Consider the following 16,985-nt stretch of genomic DNA (forward strand, 5'->3'; position numbering starts at 1 on the left):
CTTCTCCCCAAATCCCTTAATTAAGAGGAGTTTTTCAGAGGAAGCAGCAAACCATTATACTCACTTTGTGAAGACCTCAACAAGTTTGGAGTGCCCATTTTGTAAAGCCAAATCTAATGGTGTTGCTCCATCCTTATTAGGTAATGCTAACGCTGATGACCCTCCTGGCTGGGCTGCTAAGAACTGAGAAAGCTTAACCAATCCCAATTTCATCACAAGGTGGAGAAGTGTTTCTTTATGTTTAGGCTCTGAAAAAAACCACAGCAAGCCAACAAAACCATCAATAACAAAACCCAGGGTTTTTTTTTTTTTTGCTTTCAAAAGAGAACTCAAAACAAGAAAACTGTCTGCATAAGTATCACAGTTCAGGTTCAGACATGAAGTACTTTGGCAGACTCTGTCCTTCATGGAAATCAACATTTAGATAGTTATTTGAATCCATGGAACTAAACTGGGATATTAAAATCCTATCTAATTTCAACTGTCAAAGAAATCTGTTTAAATTAGATTATCTCAGTATTCCTCTTTCTTTGCATACAGTCTGGCATTCAGCACAAGCGACTCCCTAATATTCTGCACAGGACAGTTTAGAGGCAATTTTCCAGATGCTTCGCATTGCCTCAGCAACACAAAACATCTGGTTGCATGGCCAAGTATCTATATTTTTTAAAAAGATCAACGCAATGAAGCTTAAGAGTATCCAACAATGACTTAGTCACTAGATGCTGATTCTCTGCTCAAGCCCTTCCATCACTTTTATTCAAAGAAGGGTTTATCTGTCCACACGCATTTTCAGCACAATTGTTTCTGCAATTTAAAGGCAGTTAAGTAAAATTCAGCTCAAATGCCACTCAACCTGTTTCTTACACTGATACCTCAGTATGAAGCTAAATATAAGGGGTACTTTCACCAGGGTCAATTATTTATGGACACTCTGCAACTCTCAGACCAGTTAGCTGAAATCTGTTAGTTTTCCAGCGATTTATGAAATTCCACTGAAATTTATCATCATGATTCAAAGGACTTTTTCTTTCCTATTATTCAACTACTTCAAACACATGACTGAAAATTATACACTCTAGTGGCAAACAAAAGGTGAAGCTCCTGTAGCATATGTATGTACATGTAAATAACTTGTGTAAATAGGTAAAATTAACAACAAATTGTTGTCAGATTTCCTCTCTGCATTAATATTTATGAGATAAAGATGTCAGATGGAAAGCAAACCTACAACAGAGAGAGCAACCATATAGCCAAAAAGCAAATAAACACATTTTTTTCCAGAAGCATTTATGCATTGAGTAAAAGTTTCAAGTAGTTACATACAGACACAGTGGCCCATGGCTGACTATTATTCAGTTCAAGTACTCCCTCTGAAAGCTTCAGGCATATTTAATTTATTTTTAATGATTCTTCATTAAAAAAAAAACCCTTGATGCATCCTCAGGAGGTCTTTAAGTCCATTCCTTGCCTTAATGCAAGGTTGGCTCAACCTAAACCACTCCTGGCATATGTTTATCTCATCACTCCTGACAGATGTTTATCTCATCTGGTCTAAAAGCCTTCTAATGATGAGAGGTTTTCATAACCTTCGCATGAAATACACACAAGAAATAATTTTACCCTTGCTGTTACAAAGATTTGAGTCACCCAACCTATCTCACCCTTTCTCATTGTAAACCTGATGCTTCTGTCCTACCAGAGATGGGCAAAAAACCATTTAATTCCTTTCCCTTTGCAGCTTCCTTTTACATAACTGAAGGCTGTTGTTATGTCTCAGCTGAGTACATCTTCTCTGGACATCTTACCAGGCCAGCTGCTTTCTGCAAAGCTGGGGGGACAGCTAAGAACAGGGGGCCAAAACTCCCAGTCGCCTTTGAAAATGTTTGACTTCAAGTGTCATATTATTTTAAAAAAACACAAATGCATCTCCCAGTAAGCCTAAGAAACTTGTCCTATCACTCTACAGGGAAAATAACTGTGATATCTCCAGTGATGATCACTTTTTTGCTCTGATTATTTGATGGAAACCCATGCAGTCTTCCTCCCTTTATTTTTCAAGCAGAATTAAAACTTTCAGAATGAGTCACATTGCAGAGAACCAAGTCAAGATTCCCTCAATAAATGAAACATATTCCAGACATCAGAGTGCAGGAGAGCTTCAGGACACAGACTTCAGCACTGTAACATTCAGCAAACCTGCATGCAGTGTCTGAAACCTTTATTTCAGTGCAGTTGTAACAGAAGCAGATATGTTAACACGATGCAAGGGGGATTATTTAAAGGAGAACATCACTAAACATATATACAATATATACCCAAGTATTTCTAGAACACACATATAAAATAGCCCTTCATTATGTTTTTTAAAAAATTAACCTTCAAGATTCCTTCACATGATCTGGTACATTAGCCTGCCAATGTGGCACTTATTTTCTGGGGAGCTTTTGGGCAATAACATTCTTTCATAGTTTTCAAGTACATGCAGTCTTCAAGTCCACTAAATTCATCTCAAGTATCTGCAGAAATGCTTTGCTAAATAGTCATATGAAACTGTAAAATCACTTGGTTTGGAAAGGACCTTTAAAAATCAGCTACTCCATGGGCAGGACATCTTACACTACATCAGCTTGCCTAGAAGCCTGTCCAATCTGAATTTGAACGCTTCCAGTAACGGGACTTCTCTGAACCTTTTCATATAACATTTCTTCCTTATATACAATCTAAATATACACTCTTTCATTTTAAAACTGTTACCCCTTGTTCTGTTGCTACAGGCCCTGGTAAAATGTCTTTCTCCGTCTTTCTTGTAAGCCCTTTCTATTAAAAAAAAAAAAAAAAAAAAAAAAGCTGCAGTAAGGTCTTTCTGGAGGCCTCTGTCCTCCAGGCTCATAGGAGAGGGTTTCTAATCTTCCTCTGGACCTGCTCCAACAGATCCATGTCTGTCTTCTGCTGGAGACACCAGAGTTTGATGCAGTACAGGCAGAGTCTCACAAAAGTAAAACCCAAGCAGTGGGTGAGTGGTTGGCTAAATTCAGCCCATAGGAAATACAGAGGCATAAGAATATGACTTCAACCTACAGCTCCAAAGCCCAGCCAAGCACTGCTAATTAAACACCCTGATCTGCCTTGATCTGAGACCTTCTTCTACAAAGAAGATTTAAACGTGCAGGGATCGGGCTGCCCAAAACCTGTTCAGAGATACTGGAAACAATGACTGATGTGGCACAAAAAATGAGAGACCTCAGTTCAACTTCCTCCTCAGCAGATGGGATTTGAACCCACAACACATCTTCAAACTTCCTCTGATCACTCATCTGCTGGGAGCACACCCTGCCCCCTCTTTTGCGGATTTATTGAAAATGGGTCATGGTGCAGAAGGAAAAGAAAATCAAAGGGATGTAGGGCAGAAGACCAAGAAAGCAGCAGACTGACTACAATGCAACAATCAGCTGGGAGAAGTCTCTGCTGCTTGGACATGGATGCGTTTCTCATTATACTGTCATCAGATGTAAAAATGATGCTAGGAGCTGGGTGTCTCACTTGCTCAGAGAATGCCCTAAACCATTCAGATGCAGTGTGAAAATGTGTGCAGTATCTTCCCTTTCCATAGCTATATTTCTGGATAGAGATTGATAATACCACCAGTGCTTTGCACTGGCCCCGGTCTTACTTCTGTACTTCAGAGCGTCTCCTTTTCTATGATTTTAGCAGACTCAAGGCTTCCAGTCTTGCATCCCATCAGAGCACCTCTGTTTGCCAGGCACCAGCACTCCCTTGCCTGGTGCATTTATATGTACACCAAGAAGTTAAGTTTTAGATGCCTAGGATATGCTGTGGTCCAAAACATGGCCCCTGGACGAAAACTTTGCCTTTCCAGGCTAAAGTGTTCAATGAAAAACAAGCTTTCAGAATTGCTTCTAGGTCTGGAGGACTGAAATTCTGCTTAAGTCCCACTTTATATATCAATGTGTGTTCTTCAGATGCTTCTCACATTCTGTCTACACACAGTGTCAATAAGCAGCCAGCAAATACGTCTATCTAATTAAGCCACATGCATATATATAAACCAGTACTAAGCACACTAAGCATCTGTTTAGCTACTAACCATACTTCAACCCTCAGATTAAAAACACATAAGCAAAAAGGCAAACTATTTACTCTGAACTCCATCTCCTGATTAAAACTTTGGCCTGAGGCCACTTGATTTCAATGTATATTGTAACACTGTGAAAAAGCCAGATAAACTTGCTCTGGGGGAGATAAGATCAAGACATTCCCACTCATGAAAAACTAAGCCCTTAGGAAACCTTCCCTAACAAAAGATAGCCTTCTCTCTGCTCCAGCACTGGGGCAAATAAAGTTGCACTTTTCACAGTCAAATCTTAACTCAGACTGCATTGTTTTTAAGCCTCCTACAAAACACTCCAGTTTTAAAAATAACTAATAAGCAGTAATTAATCTCTGTTGTTTTAAAACACCATCTACTTTGTGGTTTTAAACCACCATCTACTACAGTAATTTGTATTATCTCACCAATATTCTAGTAACTAGTTTTTATCTGCCTAACCTAACAACTTTCATCTAACCTTTAGCTAAATTTGTTCATAGCAAGCTTGAGTGCATATGGTAGCAGAACCAGCTGGGAGCTCTTCCAGCTGAAGTTAACTCCCATCTGGGTGGCTTGCACAAGAGTGAGCAGAACCTGATGACCTGTAGCAATTCATGATACTAGAATCTGAAATATTAATTGTAAAGCTGGAAGGATAAGTGGAAAGCTAAATATATTCTTTCAACACAAAGTAAGTATTTTTCACCACACAGGTGGCTAAACACTGGGACAAGTCACCCGAGGAGGTCACAAACTGTCTGTCCTGCGAAGTGATCAAAACCTGACCCCAAAAAACCTGATCCAACTGTGAAGCTAGACCTGCTCCAAGAGGTGGGTAGTGGCCAGGCCACCTCCAGGGACCCCATCCATCCGTCTATCCATCCATCCATCCATCCATCCAAATTCTGCTGGAGTTCTGTGCCAGGATTAGGTGTATCAAAGCAAGAACCCCCAAAAGACAAGACTGATAATAAGTTTTTTTAACAGATCTACCTAAAAAGAAAAGATCTGTACTTAAAAAAAGGTAAAGTTCTGGGAAAAAAAAGGGGTTAGATCTTTTTTCTTTTAAGAACAACTTCCAGTTTCAGTTTTCCTTCACCAAATCCCCTTATAGCTCCATAATGCGACAAAACAAATGGCATTTTCCCACAATTTTCAAGCTCTTTCCCTTCTTCACTAAGAAAAATTTAACTTGTGGCAAAATGGAGTGAAAAAAACCAAACAAAACAAAAAATTACAAAAAAAACCCCCATATTATGAAAAAATAACATAGCTAATTTAACTGCATTCAGTGGCAAACAGGAAGTAAAAGGAAAAAAAATTAAAACACAAGGCTTCATCAGTATGTTCATATTTAAATGGTATAAATACCCTTTTAAAAATGTCATAAATGGTTTAAAATAGCATTTTCCATCAAGACAGAAACCAAACAACTCCTCACATTTGAAAGATGCACTGGTGTCTGATTCATACAGGGAGGGTCAGCTACTGCAAGGCATGTGGTGCTGCACCCTCAGGAGGTTGTTTTGCATCTCAATCCCGTCCATCCTCCAGCCAAAACACTCTGTTTGAGTCACACAGACTAAGCCAAACACAGTCTGTTTAAAACATTAAATAAATCCTTTTGTTCTTCCTTGCACCTGAATCCCTTCCTATATCCAAAACAATAAACTAAACCCAAGTATTTTTTTCTGACAGGAATGACTAAACCCTTTCTGGACTATGAATCTCATTCATTTCCTGGAAGGAGACTAAAAGCCTCAAGACTTGTGGCTTGAAAAGCAGGGGGAGACATCAAAAGTGTCTGACACACTCCATTTTTTCCTGGCATCATGCTTTTATGCATTGCTGTTCACATTCTCATTTTTCCACTAGGTATGACATTTTTTAAAAAGCCACCTTGAGTGCACTTCACTGCTGCAAAACCACGTTCAAGTGGTTTTGTGAATGCACAGTGACTGCAATGCACAAAATCAGGTACATCAGGGCAGGGCTGCCGTGACACCTCTCTTTTCCACTCACCAAATATGTGAAATATCCCCCGTTTCTTTATTTAATTTCCCTATTAATCATCTTATTACCAACCAACACCCAGAGACTGGCATCAATGCTGCAGAAGGCCCTTGTTGGCTGAGTGTGTTAAGGACAAAAAAGCTGCAGTGAAGATGCTGAAGTCAGATCTGATGGTCCTTGGGCACTGCCAATCCTAAGAGATTGCCCTAAACTGATGGTATCAGGAGAGAAAAGGTTATTTGGAAACATTTTTCTCATCCAGGTTAAACCAGGTTGGTATCTTTTTTTTTAAAACAGCTTTAAGAAGTTGTTTGTCTTAATACTAAATACATATTATCTACGTAAATTGAATAACCCCATTTTAAGAAGGAAAATATCCTTTGTTAGGGTGAAATCGACAAGAAAATCAGCTTCTCTCTTGGTCTCCCCTGTACCCTTCTTTTCCCTTTCTTCAAGCCCACCACCAAGTAAATGTCTAAGCATTGCACCTCAGTTTGGTTCCCTAGTTTCCTCTAGCTGTAAACTGCTTGTGGGCCAAGGGATCTGAACAACTGACCAGTGTGTGACAAAGTTGTCACACAGGGACTTACTTAAACCAAGCATTACTGAAAGGTTTGTGTCTTCTGGTTTCTTTTGTTGAACTTTAAATACTGTGCCTAACAAGCCCTGACCTGTATAACTCCACTAAATTCCTGAATTACTTGCAATACTCCCTAGACAATCCTGGCTCCCTCTTTATTCAGTTCTTTTTATACCTTAAAAGGGAATACAAATACTTTTTCTGAATAGCAAAACTCCTATGAATAAATTATTCTTCTACCTTTCCATCAACCTTTGTGTCTCTAAATCCTCATAAAAATGAATGAGATCCAAAACCATCAGATGGTGCAATAATTTTCTCCAGTGATGTGTCACTCAGAAGTAATTTTTTTCCATAAAAATAGCCCAGCAGCTCTGAAAACTGACAGGATGTCACAAGCATGAGGTTCTAACTAGCGATGGATGATAGCACTCTTGTTTTTCACAATGCAAGTAATACAAAGAACATCCTGACACCGTCAAGTTTCCAGACACCATCAGACCTTTGGAGCAAGGAGCTGTAGGCTCCGCAGGTAGAGAAAGATTTTCATCCTCTTTCTGAATCTTCATAAATTCTGTTTCTCATCCATCAGGAACTTTTGGAGTGTTGGTAAGACACAGAGTTCTGGGACAACTCCTGATCACCTCATGGTAGAAAATGAAGACCTTCTTCCTCTTCTTACCTGTGCTGAGATCTGAAGTACTTCTACCCCATTTCATCCCATTCTCCTTCCCTCTCTCTCCTTTTCCTACAAGCACAGAGCTCCCTCAGACAAATGCAACCCCACGGCTGTGCTTGCCCTCTTGGCTTTGTGGACAAAGACACAGTGATGGGGACAGCACAAGGAAGCAACATGAGTCAGTGGTCCTCAGAGTCAGATGAAAGGAGAATATAGCTGTAAGAAGAATAAAAAATATCCACTCTAAAAGGAGAAAGAAAGAATACATAAGCCAATTTAAAACTACACACATTGCTTAGAGGATACCAGAAAAAGAGGTCAGGTCCATCCCAAGCCTGGACCTCAGAGAGAGACAAAGGGAATGACTGACCCTGCTTGGGCTGAAGAAGCAGCTGTCCCAGAGAGGTTTCAGGAGGCCCCCACTAAACAAGGATGGCTGGTAAGTGCTGCCCAGGCTGCACTGCACTGAGAGTTCCTCGCTCTGCATGAGCATCACTACCAAGCTACAGGAATTTGGATCAGGTTGGTTTTTTTCCAGAAACAAGGGAAAAGATCCCAACTTCACTGGAGAGCTATGACCAGGGTACAAAGGGAGATGTCATCTCTTCAGTGCAACTGTGCCCTGAGGAAACTGCTAGTGTAGCACGCTCAAGACATGCTCATCCAACACTTCAAATATTCATGGACCATATCCAGTGACTGGAGCACACATCTCTCCTTTTCTGCTGTATTCAATTTCTGTTCATGTAGAATAGTTATATCTGAACAGTGAACAAAGAAAAAGACAATGAAACAAAAAAATACAGGTCCTATGAAAGTCTCAAAAGGGCAACACAGTCTTTTGCATATAAAGGTTGAAGTTCACCTGAAAATAAACAATTAGCATAACTAAAAATTAACACATCTTGCTATTTGGATAGCTGTGACCCTGGCTTATTCCAGTAACAGCTGAGCTGATCTCCAGCCCACCTGACCCACAACACATCCACCATAAACTCCTCCATTCCAAGGAGGCAGGATCCATCTGGTTTCACCCAAACATCTCTCAGTACCACTGGTACACTGCTTATGCTTCTGGATTAAGCTCCATCTGGCTTTGAAAATCTTACCCAAGGCTGTGGACAAAACCATAGCTGATTTCTTCAGGCTTAAATCAAGGCCTTCATTGCTAATATCCAACAGCCATGCCAGCAGTTGAGTAATATGACAAATATCTACTACGCACCAAAATTAAACAAGTAATAATTGTTTTGTTGGTTGTTTTTCTTTCTCTCCTGTCTAGCCAATACTTGAATGAGACCTGGTATTTATTTTTACATGACTTGAAAGAGTTGTTTACAACAGAGAGACAAAATCTGCCCTTCTGAGGAAGGTTGTACCAGGTTTCAAGTTATCTGTCATTAAGAAGTAGAAAGATACAAGATGGGGAAAGTATCCTCAGTCAAAGAAATGGGCTAACTGCTATGTTTTTACTTCCCAAAAGCTTGCATGAATCTCTCAGTTTGGCTCCTATAGAAACTGCCTGTCCTCCAATTTTTAACAATTTAAAGTACTAACAGAAAACCAGCCAAACGTACCAAATTTTCAATGAAAAACATGTGAAACAGTAATACTGTTTCCAATCCCAGTTATAAATCATCTGGGTCTGCAAAAAAATTATACTCTTCAGCAAGACCTCGCTACAGTTTTGTTTGTAATTAAGCCTGAAACCAGGAAAATTTCATCTTATTTTGTTACAAAACTTTGCAATAGCACACTATAATTTAAAGTTTCATGTATATTTTCATCCTACTTCCCCTCATGAAGAAAAAAAAGCCAAAAAACTTCTTTAATTGTATTCTTCCCGAAGAATGATCATAGTAATAAATAAAGCATAAGCACTCTCAGAACCATGACAAAAATATGTTTACATAATTTACATGTGCATCAGAATGCCTACAGTAGCACATTCTTTGGCTTTATGACCATCTCCTTTTTGTCTGTGTAATTAAAACACCTCACTTGGTTGGAATCATGGTGGCAATACTTCACTGCTGTAATTCTTGCTTTTTTTAATCAGACAGCAGCTCTTTAATCTTGCAAGGGCAGAGTCTATTTATAAAGAACTGCATTCACAATGAGCCAAGGTACAAAATGCTTCAGGAGAGACTGAGTTACAACCATTATTATTTTCTTTTAAGCCTTTGGGCACAAACCAGATCTCTGATTACCACTCTCACACTTGAATAATTTCTCATCTTAAGCATCAAAGAAAGCATATGGGTTGAGAACCTGGGACAAAATTGAGACATATTCTGTTTTAAACTGTGCACCAAGTCACTGTTAATATCTTTGCAACTTAAAATAAAACCTTACCACCTTCTAAGCAGCCTCCAAGGATGTTCCAGGTCGATGGTAATTCTTCATGAGCAACAGCCATCACCAAATCATTATCCAGGGACTGCAGATCTTTTATCCTTAGTCCAAATTTATCCAGCAACATCGTGTGGCTAGCTGCAGTGACACATTCTGCATGATCGACCAGAAAACGAGACAACTTGCAAGACAGATTTTCTCTGTAAGTGACAGGACAGCTGCCAAGGACTACAGGTGAGTATCCACTTGTGTACATTAGCACAGAGACTGAAACTGCCTCTTGGCATCCATGGCCTGTAATTATAATGTACATTGATTAGTAACACTATTTTTGTTATATTAGTTTTTCCTCATTCCCTCACACCTCTAAGAGCTGTGACTACTCACGCAGAATTACTGTATTCTTCTTACAAATTACATCTATCTGTTGTAATGCATGCACCAACCACTTCTGGTGATAAACATGAATTGGGAGGACTACCAATTATACTGACATTATTAATTCAAGAACTAGTTTTCAGGGTGGAGGTTCATTAACTACAATGGAAAGAAGAGGTAACCGTATCAGGAGGAAATTCCACAAATCAAATGCCTGGAAGTTGTTGGATGAGAATTAAGAAAAATGAGATACTCATGAAAAGAGTGGCAGAGTGACCCACAACACAAACTCCGAGCAACATATCTATTTATTCACACCAATTTTGTCCTAGGCAAATCAATTCTCTAAAGGAAGTAGAAGGCCCGATATACAGAATGGGCCGATTACATACATAAGTCTGCACCTTCCCTGGGGCCCAGGTTAGTGATGTAAAGAGGAAGCTTCTTTCCATAGTACAGCCTTCAGATCATTATCCCCCTTTGATCTTTCATACAGGCAGTGAAAAAGTAGTGGGAAACCCAAAGGCAATGAAAAAGGCTTGCAGGGCCTTGGGATGACTGGTCAGAGGATTCAGGAGCACAAATCATGTTCTCTTCGATCACTCCATTTGTGGGAATGGAGCAATATGAGCTAGCAGATCAATGCCCGGCTCTGAACCTGGTGCAACCAGCAGAACTTTGGGTTCTTTGACCATGTCTTGATTTACGGGACACCAGGCCTGCTGTCAACAGGCAGGGAAAGCTTGTCTTGCAGGGGGTAAAGGATTCAAGGGCAAGAGTTATCAGGGCTCACTGGGAGAGCTTTCAGGGAGTTTTGCAGGGGGATGGGGGTGTAACTGGGGTTGCTGGAGAGGCAGCTAGGTGTAGCAGCTCAGCATTTGTGGGGCAGTGTGCTCCTATTTTGGAGAACCAGAAGGCCTGTCACCCCTAAAGGGTGAAAAGAACACAGGTAACTCCCTCTCTGAAGTGCTTATTTGCCAAGAGGTGCAGCACGGGGAATGAAGAGGCAGAGCTGGAGATGTGTGTGCAGTCACGGGGCTGAGGTCTCAGTTCCTGAGATGTGGTGGGACAGCTCAGGTGCCTGGAACACTGCCATGGATGGAGATGTCCCTTCTTAGGAAAGACAGAGCAGGAGGATAGGATGGTGGAGTTGCAAGGTTGAGACCTTGTGTATAAGGCCTAAGGGCTGACACAGGAGACAAACACTGCTGTGGGTGTTTATTCCAGGACACCTGGTCAGGATGGGGAAGCTTTTGAGGCCTTTTACAGAGAGCTGAGAGTCACCTCACAGCCAGAGGCCTTGGGTCTCACAAGGGACTTCAGTCACCCTGATACCTGCTGGGAAGGACACACAGCCCGGTGTGCACAGTACAGGAGATTCCTCCAGTGTACCCATGACAATTGCTTTACTCAGGTTTTGGAGAGGGGTACTGCTGGGCCTGGTACTGACAAAAAGAAAAAGGGAACTGGTGGGGGACATTAAGGCTGGGGGCAGCCTTGGCCATAGTGATCAGGAAAAGATACAGGATCATGGGTAGTATGCACCAAACAGTAAAGGGAATTGCAGCCTTGTATTTGAAGATGGATAACTTTGACTTCTTAAAGAAAGTCTGCTTGGAGAAATCCCATTGGCTTGGGCTCTGGAAGTTAAGAGAGCTGGTTGATATTCAAGCACCACTTCCTCCACGCTCAGGATCGGTGCAACCCTGAGAGCAATCAGGCAAAGGAAACAGGAGACCTGCATGGCTGAGCAGAGAGCTTCTGAAAAAGCTCTAGTGGAAGAAGGAAGTTTACAGTATGTGCAAGAAGGAACTAACACTTGGGAAGATTACAATGATGCTACCAATCTGTGGGTAGTACCTACCCAGTGACCCCATGTAGGCCAAACCCCAGAAACTTTTAACTAATGCAGTTTTCATGCTTTTGGCAGACTTCATTAAATGCTGTATCAGCTCTCTAAGTTACAGCTGGAACCCTCAAAGTCCATGGGAGTTTATCTGACAAACCTCCTAAGCACCTCATGCATTCCTCCTTTTCCTTTGCCATACATCTACAAGAGCTGCAAGCTGTACCTCTCACTGGAGAGCTAATCATGACTATGGTGCAAACTATGTGTAACTATCGGTGCATATCTAAATTTCCCAAAATATCCCTGAACAACTTCAAGTATATATGCAGTCCACTACCTGCAGAAGGAGGCATGTACCGACCACATCTGCAGTTGTTTTTGAAGTGTTCTGCGTTTACTTATGTTTAATTTGGCCACTACAAGACAACACTAACATCACCAGATCTATATTATAACCTTACACTTTCTTTTCATCTGTTTATGGCTTCTTCTGGGAGCAGGCTGAGGATTAAGAGTTGCCTGTAGCCTCATGTTTTTATTCCTAGTGCAGAAGTAATAATTTAATGTCTTGAAGTGTCATTTTAGGACTCAAAAAGCTTTGCTACCCTGGAATAAGCCTAGCATTACATTTTCTCCAGTTGTAATCCATGACAGTAATTTACAATTTACAGGATCAAAGGAGCCCCCTTATTTACAGCAGTGTTGTTTACCTTTTTATACTCAGCAGCTATTTTCAGACTCTGAATCCCCTTTAGAAAACAAGAACAAACAACAAAGTGATCCTATTGCACAGGTACATCATGTCCATAGCCACCCACTCAAACAAATTAAAAGGTCACAAAGCACACCAGGCAACCAGGTTTTATGTTACATTCATGAAAAGGACAGTGTCAAGGCAGAGAGCCAGCTGGGAGGCAAGGTAAGACCATGCTGTTTGCAGTGAAGTACCCCCAGAGCAGTTTGCAAGGCATTTTTGCACTGTGTGCAGCTCTAGCAGAGCTCTGAGATTTGCACACCTCCATGTAAGTGTCTTGCAAGCCAGGCTGATAGCTGCACCTAGGGAAGGCTCAGACAAAAACATGATTTTTGCAGGTGTTAGGATGCTTGGTTGTGAACAGTTGTGGTATAAAATTAAGCCACATTAAAAATTACGCTACCCCTGACGACTGCACTTTAATGCTCACCAACTATACACACCCAACAACGTCTGTGCTTGATACTGTAGTGGTGTGGATTGCTACAAAAGGCAGGATCACCTACAGTCAATCAAACTCAGTCTGGATCCTAATGGCCACTATTCAGTTCCTGCATTTCCTCCACTACAGAGCCATAAAATAGAGTTATACCAAATCTCCAGTTCTGCCCAGCTTTGAAACGGGATGGGATATAGCAGAAAGTTGAGAAAAATGAAAAACATAAACAGGAGCTAGCACTCACCCGGAACAATGGACCGAAGAGCATTGTCACTAACTCTCTCAGCAAACATTATATGCCTCTTCAGAGAGCCATCATAAACAAAGTAGAACTCAGCATCTTCTGGGAGGTAAATGCCTTTGTCAAATTTTGCACGTATCACCACCTGTCCCTAAAAAATTAAAGTGTTTTCAGAAGCATCCAGTAAATATCTCATATCCAACAAAATCATTGATCTATAATTCATATGTAAGTTTATTAAAATATTTTCAACTCCAGTATACAGATGCTATGATCCAATGACAAATTTGCTGTTAGAAAATAAAGTGGGTTTATGTCTGCACAAGCAGAGGTGATTTTAAAAACTGCCTTCCAAATAATGTCGTTCAACTAATTCCTTTTATCCTGACCCACATAAATAGAGACTTTTATTTGAAAAGTATCAGAATAAACCAGCCAGTGAACATAAATGACTTGCTATTCACAAAAGCATGCTTTGTGTTAAAAAAAAAAAAAAAAAGCTCAAAAGTACTTGAAATTGTCTTCGACTCAGTTTACAAAACAAAAGCACTGATGCAATTCTACAACTGACTACCTTATTCTCAAACAATATGAGTTCCCAGATATCTGTCCAGGCGTTTCTTTATAGTAAACAGAAAGCAACCAGCCAAGAAAAATCTATCATACAATAGCTTCAAAAAAGAACAGGAAAGGGATCTGAAAACAATAACAAATGTCTGACATGTCTGAGGGAGGAAATTTACATTTACAAGCTGCATTTCCTCAAAGAGGGGGGGATAGTGTGATCAACGATAATCCCTGGCTGCCACACTTGCTCTAAATAAGACAGAACTGGCCCAGCAACATGCAGAAATGGTTTTTTCTGGAAAACACAATGCAGAAGAACGTCTTATCAAATTCACACCTCTAAACGATACCTGCCCTGCCTCCACTCCAAACAGTTACCTCAGCACTGACACCATCGGCTCCATAAACAAATCTGGTAAACAAATCAGTTCCATAAACAAATCTGCCAAATCTGGTTAAAACCTGCACCTCAGCACAACATGGTAGCATGGAAATTTCCATGGCTGAAAACCAGTTATGCCCTTGACTGTCCTGACAAGCATCTAGCTGTTATCCTTGTCAAACATACCTCCTTGGCAAACATACATTGCTGTCCCCTGCAACATATTATCTTCACCTGCATTCCCAAAAAACATCTTTTCTTGTCAAACATACCTCCTTGGCAAACATACCTCCTTGGCAAACATACCTCCTTGGCAAACATACATTGCTGTCCCCTGCAACATATTATCTTCACCTGCATTCCCAAAAAACATCTTTTCTTGACACTTGCAACGATGCAAACCCTGCATTTGATTTCCTCTTAAATACAGGCAAGTCTATTGAACAAGAGGTGAAGAGGAAAGGGCTAGTTTCAGGAATTTAAATTTTCCTTAAATAGGATTGTTCCTATAAGGAGAGATGTAGACAACATTAGGAGCCCAGTATCAAGATCAAACATGCCTGCCATCCCCAGAAACTGATAACAAACCCCTTCTTATATAACACTGAACTCTGCAGATGCTTTAATTGCTACCATAAAAGGTGTCCCATCAAGGGTGCTCTCCCATTCCTTCTCAAAGCTGCTTAGATACAGTGAAATAATGTAATTAGCATGCTGTTAATTTCCCCTGTGTGAAGTCAACTTTCTTACCAGAACTATTAAAATTTTTGTTTTCTTCAAACAAAAATCACCTGCAGTCCATTCTAGGAAACACATAGGTAGAAAATTACTCTGAGAAAGTGATGCATGTGGGGAACTCCTCCAGAATCTGCAGCTGGAAGAGGCAGAATTCATCCAGGTCCTGAGACAGACCAGAATGCAGCCTTTCACAGTGAAGAGGAAGAGGAGATGAGGGAAAAGTCTGCCCGTTTATTTAGTTCTTTTCACTGTTTTTGGATGTACAACTGTCCTGGCTTGGGCCAGGATACAAGTAATTTTCTGTCCTGTAATACTGTTTTCAGCTGAGTCTCTTCTTGGTAGCTGTACTGGATGAAATTAAGCTTCTCAGTCAGTGTCTGCTTCTAGAACTGATAATGCTTGATGTTTATCATCATGACAGCTAGAGAATAGAATGCAGAACCAAGGCCGCTGCTTGGTTCTGAGGAAGATCTTATGCTCTGGGAAGAGAAAGGGAGTAAAGGGGTCACACTTGCAATGCTCCTTTAGGGAGAAGTGGATAAGACAGGTGATCAAAACTGATCAGAGTATTCCATCCCATACGTGTCATACTTGGTATAAATCTGAGGGGTCAAGTCCCTTCAGCTCTTCCCGCCTTCTTTAGCATCCTGGGAGGATTCTGTCCACTTGTCTACCTGTGGTCCTGATCCCTGATCCTGAATCTGTGTGTTCCTGCCTCCAGCTCCCGACTGCTGCTGACTCCAGGAGCCCAGCCTGGACTTTCCCAGGGCTGCCCTGCAGCCTCGGTGGTGACGTGAGAGTTATTGGGGCAAGGGGGGCAGAAACGTGGTATTGTTTTTTTCTGTATATTTATATACATGTAATAATTTTTCCTTCTTTATCATTACTGTTTCATTAAAGCTGTGTAGTTTAGTTTCCAACCCATAAGTGTCTCTCCATTATTCTCTCTCCTTTCCTTATCAGGGAGGGGAGGGGAATTAATTGAGAGCATCTGTCATCAGTTAATTGCCAGCCCAGCATTAAACCCTAACGATGACCTTGCCTTTAGTTGTATTTAGATGCAGACCACTCAGATCACTGACATCACTATGCTATTACTTCTGCACACAGACATTACACCATTTTCTTGAGAGCGGCCGAGTCGTACTAGCGATGACTGTACATTTCTTCCACAATCAACACATTGAAGAACTTTGGGCCAAAAACTTCTAAGGATGATACACCCCAGTATTTTCACATGAAGGTCTGGGGATGCAAATGCTGCAGAGAACTTTATTAGGAAAAAAAAAAAAAAAAAAAGCCCCAGAATTTAGGGTGTCCCAGGTGATGGAAAAACAGCCTGGGAAGAATAGTGCACAAAGTGTTCAAAAACGTATATATTGTTAAGGAAACAAAATTTCAGTGCCCATCTGCTTTGGTCAAACACTAGAACAGGCTTCTTGGAGAGGTGGCTGATGCCCCAAGCCTGTAAGTTTTTAAGAGGCATTTGGACAATGCAGTTAACAATATGCTTTAGCTTTTCATCAGCCCCAAACTGGTCAGGCAGGTGGACTAGATGATCACTGTAGGTCCCTTCCAACTGAAACTGTCTGGTCTAGTCTAGTCATTTTTTTTAGGAGTTGCTAAAGCTCTGTGTTAGAAAAGTGCAACAGAGTTTCAGAAACATGTATGAACTTGATCTCTGCCTTCTTCGCACACAACCAAATAAGCTCCCCTACGCAGAAACCCAGAAGCTATGCATGAGCCATTTATGAAAAGGGCATATTTTATTAACTTAAATCTAAGGGATAATTTATATCTTTCTATTACACCCATTCTCTGCAAAAGCATTTATTTCCTCTCTTCCTTAGGCAAAGCCAGGCCAGCCCAGCCCAGGGAGCAGGCTGCAGCAGGAACTAC

General features: G+C 40.8%; 1 protein-coding gene across 1 annotated transcript in view; it reads right to left on the bottom strand.

The window, feature by feature from the left end:
- Window positions 1–16,985, bottom strand: part of ARHGEF28 (Rho guanine nucleotide exchange factor 28) — a 127,446-nt gene that overhangs the window by 85,377 nt on the left and 25,084 nt on the right. Inside the window, 3 exon segments of the mRNA XM_030467965.1 lie at window positions 65–248; window positions 9,739–10,032; window positions 13,403–13,550. Coding sequence (XP_030323825.1) covers window positions 65–248; window positions 9,739–10,032; window positions 13,403–13,550 — 626 coding nt within the window.

Source organism: Calypte anna, chromosome Z, assembly GCF_003957555.1.
Source record: "Calypte anna isolate BGI_N300 chromosome Z, bCalAnn1_v1.p, whole genome shotgun sequence".
NCBI classification, from domain to species: Eukaryota; Metazoa; Chordata; class Aves; order Apodiformes; family Trochilidae; genus Calypte; species Calypte anna.